General features: G+C 39.0%; 1 protein-coding gene and 1 long non-coding RNA gene across 3 annotated transcripts in view; one reads left to right on the forward strand and one right to left on the reverse strand.

Moving 5' to 3' along the window:
- Positions 1 to 22,292, reverse strand: part of LOC112578762 — a 30,247-nt gene extending 7,955 nt beyond the window's left edge. The window contains exon 1 of the long non-coding RNA XR_006639953.1: positions 22,174 to 22,292. This is a non-coding gene — a long non-coding RNA (uncharacterized LOC112578762). The remainder of the gene's footprint in view (positions 1 to 22,173) is intronic.
- On the forward strand, positions 45 to 15,191 carry SPO11 (SPO11 initiator of meiotic double stranded breaks). Of its 2 annotated transcripts, XM_006049009.4 has the most exons (13): positions 45 to 181; positions 2,051 to 2,164; positions 3,441 to 3,529; positions 3,944 to 4,010; positions 4,254 to 4,362; positions 4,708 to 4,791; positions 5,976 to 6,012; positions 6,451 to 6,560; positions 9,953 to 10,052; positions 10,339 to 10,376; positions 11,718 to 11,794; positions 13,961 to 14,072; positions 14,667 to 15,191. In XM_006049009.4, exons 1-13 carry the CDS (start codon positions 51 to 53, stop codon positions 14,784 to 14,786), a joined length of 1,188 nt encoding a protein of 395 aa, XP_006049071.4. In that variant the 5' UTR covers positions 45 to 50; the 3' UTR covers positions 14,787 to 15,191. The 2 variants fall into 2 exon arrangements, with proteins under 2 accessions (XP_006049071.4, XP_025119528.3); XM_025263743.3 differs by lacking the exon at positions 2,051 to 2,164 and having other exon boundaries at positions 14,667 to 15,189.
- Positions 22,293 to 22,321: the final 29 nt, after the last annotated feature.

Raw genomic sequence — 22,321 nt, forward strand, 5'->3', positions numbered from 1 at the left:
AGGCCAGGTGGAGCTCCTGTTGTGGGACGCTTTTGTTGCAGTGGGTCCTTATGGCCTTTACGCCCAGGGGCCCTGAGGCCTCGTTTTTTGATGTTTTGGACCGGCACAGGGCTTCTCTACTGGCCGCCCTGAGGAGAGGCGGCGAGGAGCCCGCGGGCGGGGGTTTGCGCTTGGCTTCCAGGTATACGGGCTCTTTCTGGGGCACAGACGGCTGGGAGTTAGGGAGCAAGAAAGTTCTGCCCAGCCAGGCTTGAGGTGCTCTGTGGAGAAATGCTGGGCCCCCTTCCCGTCTCCCCAATCTGGAAAGCAAGGCTGCCTCAGAATGTTGAGGCCACAGAGGCCTGTTTGGCCCACCAGCCCTGAACCCGAAGAAAGGCCCTTGTTTAGTGCCTCCTATTTCTGCTGTTTATTCTCAATTCAAAAAGCCAGGTGCCAGCCGCACCTACACCCCTCCCCCACAGTAACACCCCCCCCCCCCCCCCCGTGTCTTCTAGAATGTTCCAGGAGCATCCCCACAGCTGGGGTCACAGGTTTCCTGAGATCTGGACAGTTTAAGGAGTTTAAGGCACAGTTTGGCTTGGTGTTTATTTTTTAAAAGTTGTGGAAATTTAGAAGTTTTCAAGCATTTTTTTTTTATTTTTAAGAAAAGGTGGGGGGAAATCAATGTTGTAAGTTCTTAATAAGTGTGTTTTATCAAAATGAATGAGGCAGTCAACACATTTTAAGTGGTTTATACTAAGACAATGGGATTTATGGACCTGAAAGGGAAGAAAATACACATTTCTTTAAATCAGTTAAAGCAGTTAGAGTTTAGCTTAGAGTGTGGTGCTGATAAAATCAATTACAGAGATTCTCCAGCTGCCCAACCTGGAGTTAACTGCAGGAAATATGTTTACATTATTCACCACTTTCACTTAAAATGCTCTGTTGTTCCGCTTACTTGATCTGCTTTTCTAGTTTATCGGCAAGGTTTTTCACTTAAACAAATTACTGTCATTTAAGCCCAAACCAACTACCAAAAAAACCTTCAAACAAATTTACAAAATGTTTTAGTTTAAGGGAGTACTAGAAGAGGGTAAAAGAAGGGGGTGGCAGTCCCTGTTTAAGTTTCAGATGTGAATCTGATTGTTTTAAAGTTGGTCATAATATTACTGCAGCTTTTTTTCCAAACTAGAAAAATGAATAAGATACTTGAATCAGTTTTTGCTCCCCAAATTAGAAAATATTGAATGTTTTAAAAGTTATTTTCTGATACATGCATTTTCAATGAAAGCTGTGAAGTTTCTATGGAAATTAGAACACTACATTTTGTGCATTTTCTAGGTTTAATATTATTTTCCTTCCTAGGCAATATTTTTATGGTGTTTATAACAGAATAACATGTTTTGAAGCTGATGGCTTGTGAAATTAAGAGTCAGCTGACAGAAAACTGGGCTAAGTCTTAATAATTTTCTGTGGTGTAGTAGTTGCCAAGCCCTTTTATGGTAATGATTAAACTTTTTTCTTTTTGTATCACTAAAATTCAAAAGGGCTGATTTATGGCATGACATCAATTAGGGTAACATACAGTAAGAACTGTTTTTTGGAAATATTTTCACATTGCATTTGGGGAAATAAATTCAAAGCCAGTATTACATCAATTAAAAGATTTATCAGTAGTATTTCAAGGCAATGAGTGTGTATTTAAAGTAGGTTGATCTGAAGATCAATGTATTTATATCAATACATTGTATCAATACATTTATATTAATGTATTTATAAATTGGTCATTAAAAGGGAGATATTACTTAAGTTGGTAATTGTTTGAGAAGTAATATTATAAGCAAATGAAATTCTTTGAAATTCACCACTACAAATACAATTGTTTTAATGTATTACTCATGTTAAAAGTTAATGTATTACTCATGTGGGAGAGAATATTATTGACATGTATCATCTAGTCTTAAAAAACAACCAGTGAAACAAAAAATTAATATTCTGGAGCAATGTTACCTATTGTAAAGGTCTAATTTAAAATTAAGATTGAATCATTGTGTGTTTATTGTTTCAGTTCTGAGGTTCTTTCATCTATAGAAAAAATTATCCAAGACATAGTCACAAGCTTGGCAAGAAATGAAGCGCCTGCATTCACAATAGACAACAGATCAAGCTGGGAAAATATAAAGTGGGCGTTTTGCATTTTTAAATTTTTAAGTGCATTATCTAAGTCATTATTAGAATTTATTTGAGTTAGCGTTCTAGTTGGATTTAATTCTGTTTGTTGCCTTTACCCTGCCAAAAAGGATTTAAGGAAGTTTATAAAATACATACCATACAGGCAGGTTATATAAACTAGAAGTAGGTGTTAAAGATAAGGCAAAGGGAAAACAATGCTAGGAACAAAAAAATGGAGCACCAAAAGAAGTTAGAATTCAAAATGCATATGATAAAGTCTTACAGTCCTGCTAAAAATAGGCGCCAGCCTTGGATCTAAGCTTTCTAGCACTCAAAGGGGACAATATCACCATCAGAATTCTTATCTGTACTGCAGAGGCAAACCACTTGCTCAGGGGAGCTATAACCAGCCCTGATATTGAGACCAAAATAAATGTATCCTGAGCACAGAACACATTGCAATGGCTCATTCTCTTAGCAGATTTCCTGTGGAGTCATGTCCCCAAGAGGGTAAAATCAGCAAACAGCTTTATCAGAATCTTAGAATCTAGTTACATAGTTTGATTCTTTCAGGTCCTCAACCTGTAGACACTTTTCACTAAACAATGAAAAACACTGCAAAATTAGTCCTCAGTAAGAGTTATAGGAAAAGAATTAAAGAAATCTTAAGGCCCTTAGTCATTCATTATTCTTTTATGATCAATATAATTAGTGAAACTGTAAACTTTTGAATCATGGTTTGCAAGGTGGATTTCACCCAGCCTAGAAGCAGCTGTCACCTGGCCTGTTTGCCTGGTGCCTTCTGCCATCTTTAGGGCAGGCTTGGCAGTTCAATTTAACAACCTAGTATAAACTTATTTCATTACTGCAACTTTGGGGGTAAATTAAATGAAATATTTCAAAACTTATTATTAAATTGAATAAAAGTATTAAATCAATAAGCAAAATGCTAATAAAATTGTGAAATAATTTATAATAGTCACATACGCTAACTGTCTTCCCAGGAAAGAAATACACACACATGCACACACACTATAATCAAAGGTGTTTAATTCATGTATTTTAAACACTCTTTTAGTGCCTCTGTATGTTGCCAAGATAATTACCTAATTACCACTTGGAATTCTCTAAGCTTATAAATGAGGTTATCCTAAAACTTCAGTGCTTACATTGGGAAGAAATGTGGATTTAAATGATGTTCTGAAGAGGAAATTAATCATATGTTGTTTGGTGTTCAGAAGTTAACTCTTTTTTATTCTATTCCCTTGCTTTAAACAAAATGACAGGTTTGAAGATTCTGTGGGTCTTCACATGGTATCTCATTGTACCACAAGAAAAATCAAAAGTGATTCACCAAAATCAGTTAAAAATTTTGGTAAATTCATCTTTCTTAGCTTTTAGTGGTAAAATAAATAATTTTGATTACTCTCTGGGTTATAGTTGTTCTGAGCTAAATAATTTTTACTTGTTCATTAATAGGCCATCCTGTACTTGAAGTAAATTTGTAGAATTTTGTATTGTAAATAACTGTGGAAGTAAAGTATTATTCCAAAATGAATGTTCAAATATATGATTCAGTGGAAAAATATTCTTTCAATTTTGCTGTACATAGAACACTTAATTTTATCTAACTTGTAGACAATTATCATTCTGTACTTAACACTTCTCTTTTGGAAAGATAATTTTTATAATGTTGTGGAAAGTAACTAGAGAGAGTTAATCCTTGATCACAGAATGTTTTGATTTTTATAAGTGATAAGTAACTCACTTATTGCATCTTATTTTCCAGCACTAATTCTTAAAATATTTTCCATGATTTATAAATTAGTACAGAGCAATACTTATGCAACCAAAAGGTAAGTACATTGTTCTAATAAATTACTCTTTGAAATGTGTTGTGAGATTAAGTGGGATTGACTTTCATTATATGTGTGGGATTGACTTTCATTATATGTTTTGAAAAGTTACATAAAACTAGTCTGTGGGTAATAAATTATTTGTTTACATCCACTCAAAGCTTTCTTCAGTTCATATTCCAATATTATCATATTCAGAGAAAATATGATTAATTAAAATATATATTTTAAAAATTTTCACAGAGACATTTATTACACTGACAGCCAACTCTTTGGTAACCAGACTGTTGTGGACAATATTATTAATGATATTTCCTGTATGTTAAAAGTGCCGAGGAGGAGTCTGCATATTGTAAGTAGCATTTAATAAAAGATACTTTAAAACAAAAAGTATGAAAATTATAGTAGAAGAATAAATGTAACCTGTACCTTCTTTTCATATTTTTGATATTACATTTTTCTCACTATGAATTTAAATAATCTAGTCTCAGTGTATCTCCTTGGCTAAAGGAAGCAAAACTGATGAATTATCAAATACTTTTCATTCCTAAACGCTTATGTATTTTCTCCTTTATTTCTTAAATTTCAGTCTGATCCAAAACGCCTATGTAATTTAGCAGGTGAACATGAGAAGGGACTTAGAAGCATAAAATGCACTGGAGAAAAAGGTTTCATATATGACTATTACTTTTTTCAGCTGTCTACATCAAAAGGTTTAATTGCTGGCGATTTAAAGTACCTCGAGGAAGATGGCACCAAGGTGAACTGCACGCGTGCAACAGTAAGCACCATACTGTGTTCATGTGCTGCCATCCATATCAAACTCCTTTGTGTTTGAAACGCACTTTATTGACTGGCTTTGTTATGTAGTTCAGAGCTTAAGACTTTAAAATAAAATGAAAGGATGAATAGGTATATGCTTTATGGGGTTGTATATTATCCAGTTTCCAAATATGCCAGTTGTCAGATGTCATATTGAAATAAACAAACCTACACATTCCTTTTTTAAATGCACTGTTTTTTGTTTTCAGGTAGAGTGTGACTTGACCATTTTAGCATGGTTATTTATGTGATCTTCACAAAATTTTCTGGTTCTGAAATTTGTAAGTTTGAGACTAAAGTGTTTGCTAGGCTTTAGTACATAGAAAGTCACAGAACTAGCACAGAAGTTTGGAAATGGTTAACTCACCATTTTGGAAAGAGGAGAATGACACCTATGAGAAGGAAGTCTTTCCTTCATCAGTTTCTGCTTTTTAAGTCACATATCTATAAAGTTTCCAAGAAATTTTCACCTGCTGGGAAGTAGTTTGGGTTGTATGTCTGTTTTCTTATTGAAAAGTAAATCTGTGTCCTACTGTTTTCTTACTGAAGTATAGACTTCTGATGACAGTGTATTTTTAAAAATGAAAATTAAAAAAATATAGGGTTTCCCCAGTGGCTTAGTGGTAAAGAATCCACCTGCAGTACAGGATACTCAGAGACACGGGTTCAATCCCCGGCTTGGGAAGATCCCCTGGAGGAGGAAATGGCAACCCACTCCAATATTCTTGCCTGGGAAATCCCCACTCCAATATTCTTGCCTGGGAAATCCCATGGACAGAGGAGCCTGGCGGGCTACAGTCCACAGGGGTTGCAACTGATGCAACTAAACAACAACAAAAAGTGTTCTTGATACATTTTTAAATGTTATTGTGTTTGTTTGCTTAGTCGCTTAGTCATGTCTGACTCTTCGCAACCCCATGGACTGTAGCCCACCAGACTCTTCTGTCCATGGGGATTCTCCAGACAAGAATGCTGAAGTGGATTGTCATGCCCTCCTCCAGGAAATCTTCCCAACCCAGGGATCGAACCCAGGTCTCCCACATTGCAGGCGGATTCTTTACCATCTGAGCCACCAGAGAAGCCCAAATGTTGTTATACTTGCTATTTATTTAAAATAAAAACTGTCTCCTCTTGTTAACTTAGGCTGTTGCTGTGCCATCTAATATTCAAGGAATTCAGAGTATCCTTTGAGTGAGAAAGCTATTTAAACTTACAGAATGTTCATTCATTTTTACTTTAATAAATCAAGCCTTCATAATGTGTAACCAGTAAGCCATACCCTGTATTGGTCAAGATGAACACATCATGCTCCCTTTTCTAGGATATTTTTAGGAGCTCACTACTTAGTAAGAAAGACAGATATGTAAATACTGTGTGTGAATAGGTGGCGCTAGTGGTGAAGAATCTGACTGCCAATGCAGGAGAGGCAAGAGAAGCAGGTTCAATCCCTGGCTTGGGAAGATGCCCTGGAAGAGAATAGGTATCTGAAGTGTGAAGGTAAAAACAAAAATTCTGTATCTATAGCTACTTTTGAATTGATCAATATGGCATCGTTACTTATAATTAGTGGTTCGGTTGAAACACACATGCCTTAAATTTATCAGCCTTAACTCCACAGATTTAATTACAGATGCGAAATTTCTACTAATTGTAGAAAAAGATGCAACATTTCAGCGCCTCCTGGATGACAACTTTTGCAACAAAATGTCTCCATGCATCATGGTTACGGTATATTATCTGCTTTTACCTCAATTACCAGACTAATGTACTACTTTGGTGATCAGTAAGAGGGGTTTATGGCTTCCCAGGTGGCTCAGTGGTAAAGAGTCCGCCTGCCAGTGCTGGAGACATGGGTTCTGTCCCTGGGTCAGGAAGATCCCCTGGAGTAGGAAATGGCAACCTGTTCTAGTATTCTTGCCTGAGAAATCCCAAGGACAGAGGAGCCTGGTGGGCTACAGTCCAAGGAATTGCAAAGAGTCAGACACGACTGAAGCACATATACACAGAAGAGTGGCTTATAACTTCATCTATGAGTTTGAACAGCATTCTCTTGTCACTGTGAAGCATCCTTTGGGATTATAGAACAAGAATTTCCAAGGCGTTTATTTAACCATTCTCAAATCTGACTGAAATCAAGGTGATGGTCCCGATTCTTAAACACCAGAGATTTTCTAATAAAAATGTAAGTTTACACAGGCTCTCAGTATCACCCTCAACACCATTCCCACAGGGGCTACTTGTCTTGACTATAATATGGTAACATGGGAACTTTGACAGGGTTGAATGAACAAGAGCCACTCTTGTTCTTCCTCACACAGTTTGTATGCTGTTGAAAGAAGAGCAAAGACCACAGAAGCATATGTTGAGGTAATACACAGGGAACTACAGGCAATAATTAGCAAAGGGTAATGTGGGAGGTGTTCATAAAACTGGGGAGACCAGTGACATCTGCTGGCCTGGGGAAGAAGGAGGTGGCAGTACAGGAAGCCAGGAGTGTGGGTCAGTGAGATGATGGGAGAGCAACAGACACATCAGGTTCCCCCTCCTGTACCAGCCTTCCTCCACTCTTAGATCTGCATAAAGACCTAGTTCTCTGAAGAAAAAAAAAAAAAGCTCATCTACTTACAGTTCTCCTGGCTTATTAATAGTAAGTAGGAAGCTTATGAGGTATGTTTGTGGAAGCAGTAGGAGAGCTGACCTGCCAAGGGAGCAGGATGTTGGGCAGCTGTTGGCATCTTGGAAGGCCTGGCCACCCCCAGGAGGCATCCTGATTTAGTGCAAAAATATCAAGTGTTAACAAAAGTGAGAAGGATTGGTGAGAAAGGAAATGACAAGGATTCGTGTGGTAGCATCATTAGTTAGATGGATAGGGAGATAACTGGATTCAGGAAGCCTGTCTGGAGGCTCTCAGGTGGCAGGTTGCCAGGGAAATGGTTAAAGAGAAAGGACTTAAGCAAAGGACATTTCCAAGGCAAGTTTAAAAGGACGTGATGACCATGGGATGAGAGGAATGAGTCAAAATGACTCTAGTGTGTGGAGCTTTACCACGATGTCCCCGTGGATGCTATAGAACAAGTGGCAGGGAGGCTTGGTTCTTCATAGAAAAAAGATGTTGAATGTAGTCTTAGAAATAAGAATTTGAGATGATAACAGGAGATCCTAGTGGCATGTGCCCAGTTTGAAGAGAGGGGAGAATAGTTGTGACAGAAAATGTACACTGAGACCTCACCAGTAATAAAGGCCATACTTGAACCCCTGAAGTGATCGCTCACTGGCGTTGTCCTGTGGTTCACTTTTGGTGGAGTCCTCCTGCTCTTTCACACCTTCCTGGTGAGAGTGCATGCTTGCTGGACCGATCAGAAGACAAGCTGTTACAGACAAAGAAACCAGCAGTGGCCCAGGCCTCCGTTTCAGCCCTTGGAGTTTGAATCACAGCTGGTACTAGTGCACTGGAGATGCACATAAAGCTCAGCTCTTGGTCACAATTCTCTTTTTACCTTTTCTTTCCTCTTGAATGCTGCCTTCTAGTCTTTGTCTACCTACATGTTGGTGCTGTCATGGCAGCCGTTGATAATTGCTGTTGTTAGTATGGATGGTGAAACACCCACTAGTAGCTGGCCTGTAGTAGCTGCCCCTGCAGAGGGGAGCTTAGAGTCGAGGGCTGGGCTAGGAAGGAATCTTTGGTACTGTCTGACTCCTCTACCACGTATATGGGTTATCTCTCCCAAAGGAAACAATTAAAATACACTACCATTCACTATGTATTCGTGATGCACCAGGAACTCTGCTAGGCACTTTACGTAATAAGGGTTCACATTTACTGCTGTTTTCTACGTTGTTTGTTCAGTCACACAGTTGTGTCTAACTCTTTCAGATCCCATGTACTGCAGCACACTAGCTCCCTCTCCTTCACCATCTCTTGGAGCTTATTCAAACTCATGTCCGTTGAGTCAGTGAAGCCATCCAACCATCTTATCCTCTGTTGCCCCCTTCTCTTCATGCCCTCATATCAACTTGTAAAGTCTCTCCAGCCTTATGAGATAGGTATTATTATCATCCCCATTTTAACAATAGAACACTGGGACCCAGGAAGGTATTTTACCACAATCTCAAGGCTGGTCAAAACTAGGACTTGGAGTGGTCCAGTGGTTAAGAATCTGCAATGTAGGGGATGTGGGTTCAATCCCAGGTCGTGGAACTAAGATCCCACACTCCACAGGGCAACAAAGCCTAAGGGCCACAACAAAAGATCCTGTGTGCTGCAACTAAGACCAGACACAGCCAAATAAGTAAATTAAATAAATACATATAAAAAAAAAAAAAAAACTTGAGCCACCAGGGAAGCCATAGTACTGGGATTAAGATAGTTCAACTCCACATTGCTACAGTGCCATAACTCTGGGTGGTAGGCATATTTAGCTCAGTTTTATAAATAAAGCCACAGCCTAAAGAGACTAGGAAACCCACTAGTGATTGGTGGAGAGGGAATTCAGACTCAGGGCTATCCCATCAAAAGCCAGTTCTCACCTCTACTTGCTTCCTCCCTGTTCCACATTTCATTTGGTTTCCTGTTCTCTCTTTTAACAGTATTGTAATGCTCTTCAAATTACTTTTCTACATAATTATTGTTTTAATCACGTCATAATACTATTCTACTGTTTGGTTTTATTAAATCCTGAGTTTAAACCAGATACTTTTAAATGCTTTATAATTATTAAATAACTTAGTTCCTGTAATAATATCAGAAGGGGTTATTACAAAGCCCCAGACCTCAGAGAGTTTTCATGACTGTTAAGATCCATGCTGCTAAGAAGTGGCGGAGCCAGGCGCCTCTGCAGGCAGTCGGCTCTGAAGCCGACACATGTCACCACCGTGCGACGCTGCCTGTTGTTAGATCTTTTGGATATTTACTGTGGTTTCTGTCCTTTTAAGTAACACTGCAGTGGACATCTTTATGTCACATTTTTTATTATTTTTGTTTCTGCTAAAATATTTTCCTAGGCCTGGGATAATTAAGTCAAAGTTATGAAGATATTTATGTTAATAATAAAATAAGGATACAGTGTCATCAGTTTCATTCTACTGAAATTAAAATGCATGATTTCAATCCTTGCTTTTAGGGAAAGGGGGTACCTGATCTGAACACAAGACTTCTAGTCAAGAAGTTGTGGGATACATTTCACATTCCTGTTTTTACTCTGGTAGATGCTGATCCACATGGTAATTTATTGTTAGACTATTTGAAATAGTCATAATCAAATCATATTTATAGCTTGTGTTTTTCTGCTCATAGAACACTTTCATAAAATACTTTAAAAGAATATGATTATTAGATTTAAATGAATGACTAATCATTTGGGATATTTATTGTTTTTTACTGTATTAAACTGAACCATAAATTTTCCACTGGTATTGTTCACAAAAATAAAAATTGCAGATGTTAGATATAATTATCTAACTATAATATGCAAGGAGACAAATTTCAAAGTTAACTTTCTTTTAACAGGCATAGAGATAATGTGTATCTATAAGTACGGATCTATGGTAAGTATAGAAAAATATTTTTCCTTTTCCACTATTGAGATAGTTTATATTATTCACTGGAGTGATTTCTGCATTTACTTATCAGCCCCTAGTAAGCTGAGGGCCCCCAAAAGGTACCAGGGAAGCTACTGTCCTAGTCTAGGGCCGCTCTGTTTCAGAGTCTGTGATTCCAGCTTCCAGCATAACCAGTGTGACTCCAGATGACAGAGTGGGATTACCTTCGGGCAAGAGGCCTTAATTATCCTCCACTCTCCTGGCCTGCTGAAGTAACGGCAAGCCCTCAGCATAGCAACACTGATTACCAATTATACCCTGAAAAGCATATATAGTCTTGAATTCTGACTTTTCCAATTCCAACCATCAGGAAAAATAAAAAGACCACCAAACTTTACCACTAGGGATGGCAACTACTACACATCAGTGGTTCTCAAAATGTGGTCCTCGGAAGTTGTTAGAAATGCAATTCTCAGTCCTCATTCAGACCTCCTGAGTCTGGAATTCTAAGGGTGGGCCCTCCAAGTGATCCTGACTCATGGTAAAGTTTGGGAATCACTGGTATACACTTTGTGTGTCCCTGGAAGAGTCGGACACGACTGAGCAACTTCACTTTCACTTTTCACTTCTATGCATTGGAGAAGGAAATGGCAACCCAATCCAGTGTTCTTGCCTGGAGAACCCCAGGGATGGCAGGGCCTGGTGGGCAGTGACTTAGCAGTAGCAGCAGCAGATGTATATGTTTATAGCAGAAGAAAAGGATGGTGGAGCAAGGGATTAAGGTGTGGAATCATAAACAACAATAAATTTGGGTCAGAGAGGGTCATTTGTACTTTCACGTTATAGAAAATCAACACAGAAATAGTACAGAGCAGTTTTAAAACCTCCACTGAAAGTCCAGTTTAGCTAAGCTCTTGGTGATTTTCTTACTTCTGTGGCCTCTGGGAGTGTGAAGTCTTCAGTAAGAGTCCTTAATAAGTTGAAAAAAAAAATTGCTGCAAAAACAAGTATGCTGCTGCTGCTGCTAAGTCGCTTTAGTCGTGTCCGACTCTGTGCGACCCCATAGATGGCAGCCCACCAGGGTCCCCCGTCCCTGGGATTCTCCAGGCAAGAACACTGGAGTGGGTTGCTATTTCCTTCTCCAATGCATGAAAGTGAAAAGTGAAAGTGAAGTCGCTCAGTTGTGTCCGACTCTTCGAGACCCCATGGACTGCAGCCTACCAGGCTCCTCCGTCCATGGGATTTTCCAGGCAAGAGTACTGGAGTGGGGTGCCATTGCCTTCTCCAAACAAGTATGCTAGTTCTCTGCAAAACGTTTAGCTAATATACTTCTGCTCTTTATTTTAGGCTATGTCTTTTGAAGCCCATAATCTCACAGTTCCAGCTATTAGATGGCTTGGTCTCCTCCCTTCTGATATCAAAAGGTTAGACAGTTAGCAGAATGAGGGTATTTAAAATGATGACTCACCGTGACATGTAGCACTCAGCCTGAAGTCACCACCAGGAGAAGCGCTTACTGTTTTTTACTTACGTTGTTCACGATGACCCAGGATTATATCATTATAAATTTAATTTATTGATGTTTCTGTTTCAACTACTAAAATACTTAAATATATTTGGTTAATTGAGCCTTTAGCTAGTTAGAAGACATTTTTTTATTTTACCCTTATGGTTAAAGTCTTTAATAATTTCTTTATACTTAGAAAGTATTAAGACATTGAATCTAAATAGTAATCATTGACAACACCATTTGCCATCTGAATTGATTTTATCATAGGTTCTTAATTTCATTTAAAAATCTCATTTTAAGATTACTTAAAGTTGAGGGATCCACATTTTGTCAGTTTTAAGATATATGTGTTCGTTATAGAAAAAAATACCATTAAGTAACAATATAAAAGTCACCTATAGATAAACAGTTCTGCCCTTGTAGATTATTTGCTGTGCGTTGCCATAATTTCTTCCAAAAGAATTTGGAAGAGCTTGATTTTGAAATCTTTTCTCCCACAACACAATGTAATTGCACTTCCTTATCACTAAATACATCCCTATGATCTTATTTGAATGTCTTCTTCCACTTGGTTTCAATTCTGAGTGTGTCTATTTGGTCAGTCCCTTGTAATTGGACATTTGGATGGGTTCCAAATCTCTGTTTTGAAAGATAGTCCTCTGACTGACCCTCTTGTGACTAAATCTTTGCCTGTATCCTTAATTAGTCCCATAGGCTGAATTCCCGGAATTGCTGGGTCAAAGGGTATGCACATTTTTAAGGCTTCGGCTGCCCTCTGGATAGGTTAATTATTTTGTCTTCCCTGGAGAGTAAGAGCCCACCTGCCCCTCAGCATAAGACATTATCACTTTATTCATCTCTGCTAATGTGATATTTTAAGATATTTTATTGTTTTAATTGGCTAGTGAGAGTTGAGAGTGAAATTAAACATATTTGGATTTCTTCAAGCAGTGAGCAAACCTTGGTTAAAGGCGCTTATTTTCTAAAAATGGAATGATCGCTGCTTCTTACGAAATGAGGGCACAAGAGAAAACATTCAGGTTTTGACTTTTGAATGTTTATGCTGTAGTGAATCAAAGTTTTGTTCAGTTTAGTGTATACATCATGGTCAAAATCCGTCGGGGGTGATCTATTTGTATGAAGATCATTTCTAATACAAGTTTAGGACAGAGAATCTGATTAAGGCAGAAAATGAAGAAACTCTAGGTGTATCTCATAAATTCCACCAGTGCCCTCAAAATAAATGTACTCTAAATAAATGTACAATCAAAAAAAAAACAGCATGATAGCTACACAAACATGGCTTCAAGGAAAATCCCTCTAGGTCTCTCTTTCAATCAAACTGTCACCCTATCCAGGAGCTGCCAGTGGCAAATAGTCATTATTGTGGGGACATTGAGAAAGACTGTTTGAAACTAGAGCTCTGCTGGGAAATCCAGGATTTGTGACTTCAAAAAGCAATTCACAGCATAAATCCTGGACCTCTCATGTTGTATTTTTAAAACACATACCAAGATAAAATTACAATCCACTTTTAAAAAATTTGAAACAAGATAGATGCGTATACGTATGTCTGTGTGCACGTATGAATGCATAAGTGAAAATTGATAGACTAACTTCCTTGGCCCAGAAAATTCTCATTGAATTACAAAGAATTAAGGATTCAGTGGGACCTGAAATCCCACAGTGGATCTCGCTGCTGGCCACACACACACTGGCACTCACCGCTCTAAGACTGCGGCGCTCTGGGGGCAGCCTTGGTGTTGAGACACATGGTGTTAGTGCTCCCGGCGTTTGTTTTATAACCCATGTCTATCTTCCTGTCATCGTCCTGTGAGTGTGGCATGAAAGAAAACAACTTGAAACAGACTTCCACTATGATCTTGAATACTTGCTGGTCAAAGACATACCAGATTCCCTCAAACTCCATATTTAAAAGTGAACCTGTACTGATTTTTTTCATCTGTTATTTCTGAGTCTTTTGAAATAGCACGATAAATAAAAATGAAATGTATGTGACCTTAAAGCTACAGGAGCACTTTGTTTTTACTGATTGTTTTTTCACCTGTTTTCCCCCCAGATTAAATATACCCAGAGGTACTTTAATTCCACTGACAAAACGGGACCAGATGAAACTTGACAGCATCCTAAAGAGACCTTATATTACTTGCCAACCATTTTGGAGAAAAGAAGTATGTTTCTTTTTAAAATGCAAATGTCATGTTTTATTGCTTTTTACTTTTAGCAGTGGCTGCTGCTGCTGCTAAGTCGCTTTAGTCATGTCCAACTCTGTGCGACCCCATAGATGGCAGCCCACCAGGCGTCCCCATCCCTGGGATTCTCCAGGCAAGAACACTGGGGTGGCTATTTGCATCATATTTTGAAGCTATTCTTCTTGAATTTTTATATAACTAGCAACAGCTATGTGCACTGTTTGGCAGTAAATTGTTGCTGAAATATTGAATTGTGAATGCTAATAGGTAAGATTAGCTGGGTGGAGTTGACCTAATTTATTCTCATCTTAGTTAAATACCCATTGTCTACGGTTCTATCGTAGTTGTGAGGAAAAAAAGGAGAGAAGGAAATTATAAAGATGCCAGACCATTCCTAACTACTGAAGGAATCCATACTAATATTTTTAGCTGTAGCAGCTCTAGAATATTCTGGCTGACTTAAAGTTTATTGCTCGTGGTTTTGGAGACTAAAACCAATCTAGATTTACCAGTTTGAGTTGACAGAACTGTAGCAAAGACTCTGGTATGACTGTAGTTTACTTTTATTGACAGATGGAAATAATGGCAGACTCTAAAATGAAGGCAGAAATTCAAGCTTTGACCTTCCTATCATCAGACTATCTTTCCAGAGTGTACTTACCTAACAAATTAAAATTTGGTGGGTGGATATAAAAATATGTCAGAATATATCTTGTGATCACAAAAGGCTTTTCATTAGTTTTGTTTTCAGCAGTAGATACTGTTATGCAAAGAACAAATGTTCTTCATTTTATAGAGGTAAAATATAATAACTTCGTAATTGTATTTTTTTGTCAAAAAATGCTATACTCTAATTTTCTTGAGAAGGCTTTATCATTCTCTTAGAGATTAATTTCTATCCTATGTTCTAAATTAAATCATAGAAGAATGTATGTTATTTTGACTTTTAAATTTGTTTGAAAAAATGTCTAACACCTGTCATCAAAGTCTGCAGAAATGCTTTATTTACTTTCTACAGTACAAGTAATGTTAAGGCATGAAGTATCCTATAGTAACAAAAGTGAAGAAGTGAAGTGAAAGTCACTCAGTCGTGTCTGACTCTGCGACCCCATGGACTATGCAGAATACTGGAGTGGGTAGCCATTCCCTTCTTCAGGGGATCTTCCCAACCCAGGGATCGGCCCCAGGTCTCTCGCATGGCAGGAGGTTTCCTTACCGTCTGAGCCACCAGGGAAGCCCCAGTAACAAAAGTAATAATAACCTAAATTTGAAAGGTTGCAAATTAATGCAAGTATCAAGCAATTTCTTCTTGGTTACATTTTCCTTTGCCTTCATAGTGTAGGGGTCATGCCTCAGTCATTCACTGTGAAAGTAGTGGTAATGTTCATTATGAATAAATACTGGGTTGATGTAGTCCTCAGTGCTTTGATTTGATTTTGAGCATACTTCTCATTAATAATATACTTATTTGAAATATTTCCTCAGGGTTTTATCAGTTCTCACCCAAATTCAAGTCACTTGAATTCTTCTCTAGCCTAGGTTTATAGAACAAAGAACTTGCTCAGCTTTAAGATTTACAGAAGCCTCAAATTTTAATAAGGCCTATCCATGAGAAACGCTGGACTGGAAGAAACACAAGCTAGAATCAAGATTGCCAGGAGAAATATCAATAACCTCGGATATGCAGATGACACCACCCTTATGGCAGAAAGTGAAGAGGAACTAAAAAGCCTCTTGATGAAAGTGAAAGTGGAGAGTGAAAAAGTTGGCTTAAAGCTCAACATTCAGAACATGAAGATCATGGCATCCGGTCCCATCACTTCATGGGAAATAGATGGGGAAACAGTGGAAACAGTGTCAGACTTTATTTTTGGGGGCTCCAAAATCACTGCAGATGGTGACTGAAGCCATGAAATTAAAAGATGCTTACTCCTTGGAAGGAAAGTTATGACCAACCTAGATAGCATATTCAAACGCAGAGACATTACTTTGCCAACAAAGGTCCGTCTAGTCAAGGCTATGGTTTTTCCTGTGGTCATGTATGGATGTGAGAATTGGACTGTGAAGAAGGCTGAGCGCCGAAGAATTGATGCTTTTGAACTGTGGTGTTGGAGAAGACTCTTGAGAGTCCGTTGGACTGCAAGGAGATCCAACCAGTCCATTCTGAAGGAGATCAGCCCTGGGATTTCTTTGGAAGGAATGATGCTAAAGCTGAAACTCCAGTACTTTGGCCACCTCATGCGAAGAGTTGGCTCACTGGAAAAGACTCTGATGCTGGGGGGGATTAGGGGCAGGAGGAGAAGGGGAAGACAGAGGATGAGATGGCTGGATGGTATCACTGACTCGATATACGTGAGTCTGAGTGAACTCCGGGAGTTGGTGATGGACAGGGAGGCCTGGTGTGCTTTGATTAATGGGGTCACAAAGAGTTGGATACGACTGAGCGACTGAACTGAACTGATAACAGTAAAGGTGTGATCTTTTCCTCTCATAAACCTATCTTAATTTTCCAGAGATGAGTTTTATGATTTTATCTGTATTTTCAACAAACTTTTAACTGCACTGAAAAGTTTCTTGTAATTGTAGGCAAGAATATGTGTTTACAGGAGAAGTAAAGAAACGTTGGGTTAATTTTTATCACGATAAATGTGAACAGAATATACCTTTGAGAACTTACATGTGCCAATCACTGCTTACATATTATCTTACTTAACTCTCCCAAGAGCCTTGTCAGGGCAGTAGTTAGACTCACAGTTTACAGGTGAGAACATGGAGGCTGTTGCCTGTCTAAAGCCCCAGCCAGATGTAGCAGAAGGGGACAGTGACACCATCTATTTCCAGGGCAGGACCAGGTACCGAATATTCGGGGTCCAATGAAGAAGGTAAGTGTAGGGTCCTTTGTTTCAGAGTTATTAAGAATTTCAAGATGATAGCAGCAGAGACTTAAACCAAGCATGGGGCCCTTCTCAGCATAAGGCCTTTGTGACTGCACGGGTGGCACAGCCATTAAGCCAGCCCTACTCAAGACGGAGTAAATAAGGCCAAATACAATAATGAAGGAAAATACTTGTATAGCACTTATTATGTTGCCAGGTATTTTTCTAGGTGCTTTACCAGCATTAACTAATTTCATGGTCACAGAAACCCTATAAGCAAGTACCTTTCCTATCTGCATTTTCAGATGAGGCATCAAGCGTGCAGGGAGGTTAAGTAACTTTCCCAAGGTCACATAACTGCAAAGCGGTGGAGCTGGGACTTACTCCTAGGGAGTCTGACTCCATAGTTCACGCTTTAATCATGGTGCTGGTGCTTGTTAAGTGTGTCATGTGTGGCCAGGCATGCACACTGCCCTGTAAGGGTCTCTGATATCAAGCCTGTTACATTATGTTCTCTAGTCACATCAGAACCAGATATTTCCTCTTGAGTATATTTTGGTATATCGTTAATTTGACTTACTTGTGAGACTATTGCAAATTCTAAAAGACATGTTATAAATTGCAAGTTTTTCTTTGAATGTATACAACACTTCCTCCCTTAACATCTAATAATCATTGAATTTTGACAAGTTTTGTAAAAGAGAAAAATACCAACTTAGAAATATGTGGTTAAGCCACAGAAAGTCTGGATTAGGGTATGCTGTCAAAATGAGGAGCAATAAAAAAAAAATCTACCATAGTCATTAAAATCTGAAAATAGATTTAAAAAAGGTTTGCAGATACATTCACTTTGGATAATTAAATTCCTTTCAAGTTTATGTTAGAAATTTATGTAAACTAATTTTCATTTATTTTGGGAAACAAAAATGGGAGGAGAGAGGAGAGCAAAATACACTGCAGTTGGGCTTAGCTCCCTGTCTTTATTAGATACAGATGAAAAGTTAACGTTAGTAGCTGTTTGGGACCCAGCTAGAATTCTAAGTCTTAAGATTTGTTTCTAAAAAGGATTACTGTAAAATAGGCAGCTGTTTAAAATGGCAACTGACAACAGACATCCTCTCTACATCTGTATTTATTTTTAATATTTTCATAATTTTAATCAAGAAAGAACATTTGGGTTGGAATCTGTTTATAATTAAAGTGAATAAAAACTGGTGCAACAGAAAGATGTTCAGAGAATCTTGGATTTTCCTTAAGGGCTCATAATCACCCTTGTAAAATAAAAGCTCTCATAATATCCCCAGGTTTCTGGGAAATTTAACTGTCATCATTGATGATGCTAATTGGTTTCAGAAGTCATGATTTCATGGGAAAATAAACCCATTTTGCACTTTCTACAAAACAGGCAAAAAAACACTCTGGGATTTCCATGACTTCCCTGAGTATCTCATTTGAACTGTTTGATGTAAATACCTCTTCAGTGATGCTGAAAAGAAGAGATGCTATCAAAGCTAAGCCACAAGTACATAGATGTTAAAAAATATTTTCAGCGGGATGTTTTTGTAGTAAACTATTGAGAAACATTACTTCTGTTTGGACTTCTGTTCATCAAGAAAACAATCTTGTAAAAAGAAGTCAAGGTCTCCCTCTGCTGGCAGAAGCCCTATAGTTCTCTCAAATTCTTCCACTATTTTGGGTGGATATTTCTTTATAATATTTTCAGGCCATTGTTTTCAGGAATGGGGTCAAAGAGTCTGAGACACAAGAGGTTGTGAAAACCGTGAGGCTTTCTTTGTGAGATTGAGTACTTCTACACAGGAACCCATTTTGTATCATCAGCTTTCAGTTCAGTTCAGTCGCTCAGTCATGTCCAATTCTTTGCAACCCCATGAATCGCAGCACACCAGGCCTCCCTGTCCATCATCAACTCCCGGAGCCTACTCAAACTCATGTCCATCAAGTCAGTGATGCCATCCATCCATCTCATCCTCTGTCGTCCCCTTCTCCTCCTGCCCCCAATCCCTCCCAGCATCAGGGTCTTTTCCAATGAGTCAACTCTTCGCATCAAGTGGCCAAGTATTGGAGTTTCAGCTTCAGCATCAGTGCTTCCAATGAACACCCAGGACTGATCTCCTTTAGGATGGACTGGTTGGATCTCCTTGCAGTCCAAGGGACTCTCAAGAGTCTTCTCCAACACCACAGTTCAAAAGCATCAATTCTTCGGCGCTCAGCTTTCTTCACCGTCCAACTCTCACATCCATACATGACCACAGGAAAAACCATAGCCTTGAGTGGACGGACCTTTGTTGGCAAAGTAATGTCTCTGCTTTTCAATATGCTATCTAGGTTGGTCATAACTTTCCTTCCAAGGTGTAAGCGTCTTTTAATTTCATGGCTGCAGTCACCATTTGCAGTGATTTTGGAGCTCAAAAAAATAAAGTCAGCCACTGTTTCCCCATCTATTTCCCATGAAGTGATGGGACCAGATGCCATGATCTTAGTTTTCTGAATGTTGAGCTTTAAGCCAACTTTTTTACTCTCCTCTTTCACTTTCAGCAAGAGGCTTTTTAGTTCCTCTTCACTTTCTGCCATAAGGGTGGTGTCATCTGCATATCTGAGGTTATTGATATTTCTCCCAGCAGTCTTGATTCCAGCTTGTGCTTCTTCCAGCCCAGCGTTTCTCATGATGTACTCTGCATAGAAGTTAAACAAGCAGGGTGACAATATACAGCCTTGACGTACTCCTTTTCCTGTTTGGAACCAGTCTGTTTTTCCATGTACCATTCTAACCATTGCTTCCTGACCTGCATATAGGTTTCTCAAGAGGCAGGTCAGGTGGTCTGGTATTCCCATCTCTTTCAGAATTTTCCAGAGTTTATTGTGACACACACAAAGGCTTTGGCATAGTCAATAAAGCAGAAATAGATGTTTTTCTGGAACTCTCTTGCTTTTTAGATGCCCCCAATTCCTTGTAAAGCTACACTTAATGTGTGCTTCATTGCAACCAAGCTATTTACAAAAACCTAAGACAACATGTTAGGACTTTTAAAATAGAAGAATTAAAGATCACTTCAAATGAAAAGAAATTGATACTAAAATTACAAATATATTCAGTCTCTACTCACCTAAAAACGGAATATAAACTGTATGTGTGTGTGCTAAGTTGCTTCAGTCATCTCCAACTCTTTGCAACCCCGTGGACTGTAGCCTGTCAGGCTCCTCTGGCCATGGGATTCTCCAGGCAAGAATAATGAAGTGGGTTGTCATGCCCTCCTCCAGGGGGTCTTCCCAACCCAGGGACCAAACCTGCAACTCTCTACGTCACATTGGCAGGCAGGTTCTTTATACCATTAGCACCACCTGGGAAGCTCTATAGTCATTCATAAATATCCCCTTGTGTTAACACTGCAGAAGGACTTACTAATGTGAATAATAGCCATGACCAAAACTGAATTTTAATTACTTTTTATTTTTCATAAGTTCACCTTTATTTTATGGCTCAATAATCATACCGCCTGATATAGATGGTTTTGATCCCTCTTCCTGTTTCTGAGGGGAAAAGTTAGGTGACACCACAGCCTGTCTTCCATTTGTAAAGTCATATTTTGAGGGGCAGGATGCTTGCATCCCAGTTCCACTTCTACTCACTGCCTTTGTAACTGGGAGAAGTTACAATCTGGCCTTTGTTTCATTGACTGCAAAATGGGGATAACGTAATAATAGCTATTCTGTAGTGTAACTGTTAGGGCAAGTGTGGGTTTGAATAACACCCTTGGAATGTTATTGCTATACTTGGTACACAGGCTGCTACTATTGTTCCACTGATAGGGTATGCAAAAGCAGCTTGTCAATTACATATTCCTAAATAGCAGAAAGTTTTTTTAAAGTATGCTGAATAACCAGTATTATACAAGAATCTGTATATAACAGAGGCTTCTGGAAGATTCCTTGGACGTGGAAAATATAATTCAACACATATTAAACCTCAAAATATGTAAGACTGTGCTCGGTGCCATATATGTGGGCATAAAACACAAAGTTTAAAATCTAGGAAGCTAGACAAGACAAATACACCCATGACCATATGAGACAGAATATGATAAGCACTGAGAGGACTTTGAAAGATGAAAGGAGAGATGGTATGAGATGATTCATGTGGGAAAGAATGAGGAAAGGTGTCACTGAGGAGGGAGTACTTGTCAGAGATGATTCTAAGGTTTTGCTGGTTGGGAGAGTTAGGTACAGGACCTACTTAAACTGGCTCTGTCGCTTAACTGCTGTTTGATGTCTGACGAGTCACATTACCTCTCTCAGCCTTCTTTTCTTTTTCTATAAAATGGAGACAGCTACCCTATAGGGCTGCTCTGGAAATTACAGGAGATGGAGCAGCCAGATAATAAACAGCAGCCAGACAATAAACGAGCTATTAGGATTATTTAGACTAGAGTTCTTGAACTCTGGCTGCATTTTAGAATCACTGAGAGCTTTTAAAAAATATCAATTCCCTCTATTCCACCCCAAACCAGCTAAATCAGAATCTTCAAGAGTGAGGCCCAGGCATCAGTTATTTTTTAAACAGTTTCCCCAAGTGATTTCTAAACATATAGATTCTTGGTGCTCAACTGTGGTCCGTTTGGCGACTTCAGCTGGGAGTTTGCTAGAACTGTAGGTTCTTAGACCGACACTGGACCTTCTGAATCTTTATGCTATAACTAGGTCCCCCGGATTCCCCCCCTGAAAGTCCCCCCCACCTTCAGATGTCAAGGTTTTTGGTACGCAGCCCACACTGAGTAGAAAAGGAGAAGGTTCAGTGTATGTACCACAACCCCCCTTTTTTCCCTTTAGATATTCATAAAGGGGGAGGGAGAAGCCAGCTGATAGATTCAGAATTGGCATATGTGCGCCACAACAGTCCCTTAATATTACTATGGAACCTTACACTTAACAAAAGACCTTCACTCGTGTTACTTCTCTTGAGCCTAGCTAAGAATAGTCCTGGAAGTTAGGCATCATTGTCCTCATTTTACAGCTATAAACTGAGGTCATAGAGCCCAGATGGCTCAAGATAACCTAGTCGCAAATAGGGAGGCCACGGTAGGGACCTAGGCAGCAAACCACCAGCTATTCGAAGGATGGCCTTGAATGTGAATTGGCTGCAATCAGAATTCTGCTACAGTAAATTCACAAGAGAAGATTCTAACTACCTTTCTCCTGCCGGGACCACGGAATTATCAGAGCGGTCGCTCGGCAACTGCGACGGACACCAACTTTCGACCAATCCGCAAACTGCTGGCCCGAGGACTTCTAGGCTCGATAGTGCTTCTGCGCATGTGCCATTGCCTTGAGGGCGGA

This window comes from Bubalus bubalis, chromosome 14 (genome assembly GCF_019923935.1).
Source record: "Bubalus bubalis isolate 160015118507 breed Murrah chromosome 14, NDDB_SH_1, whole genome shotgun sequence".
In the NCBI taxonomy this organism is placed as follows: Eukaryota; Metazoa; Chordata; class Mammalia; order Artiodactyla; family Bovidae; genus Bubalus; species Bubalus bubalis.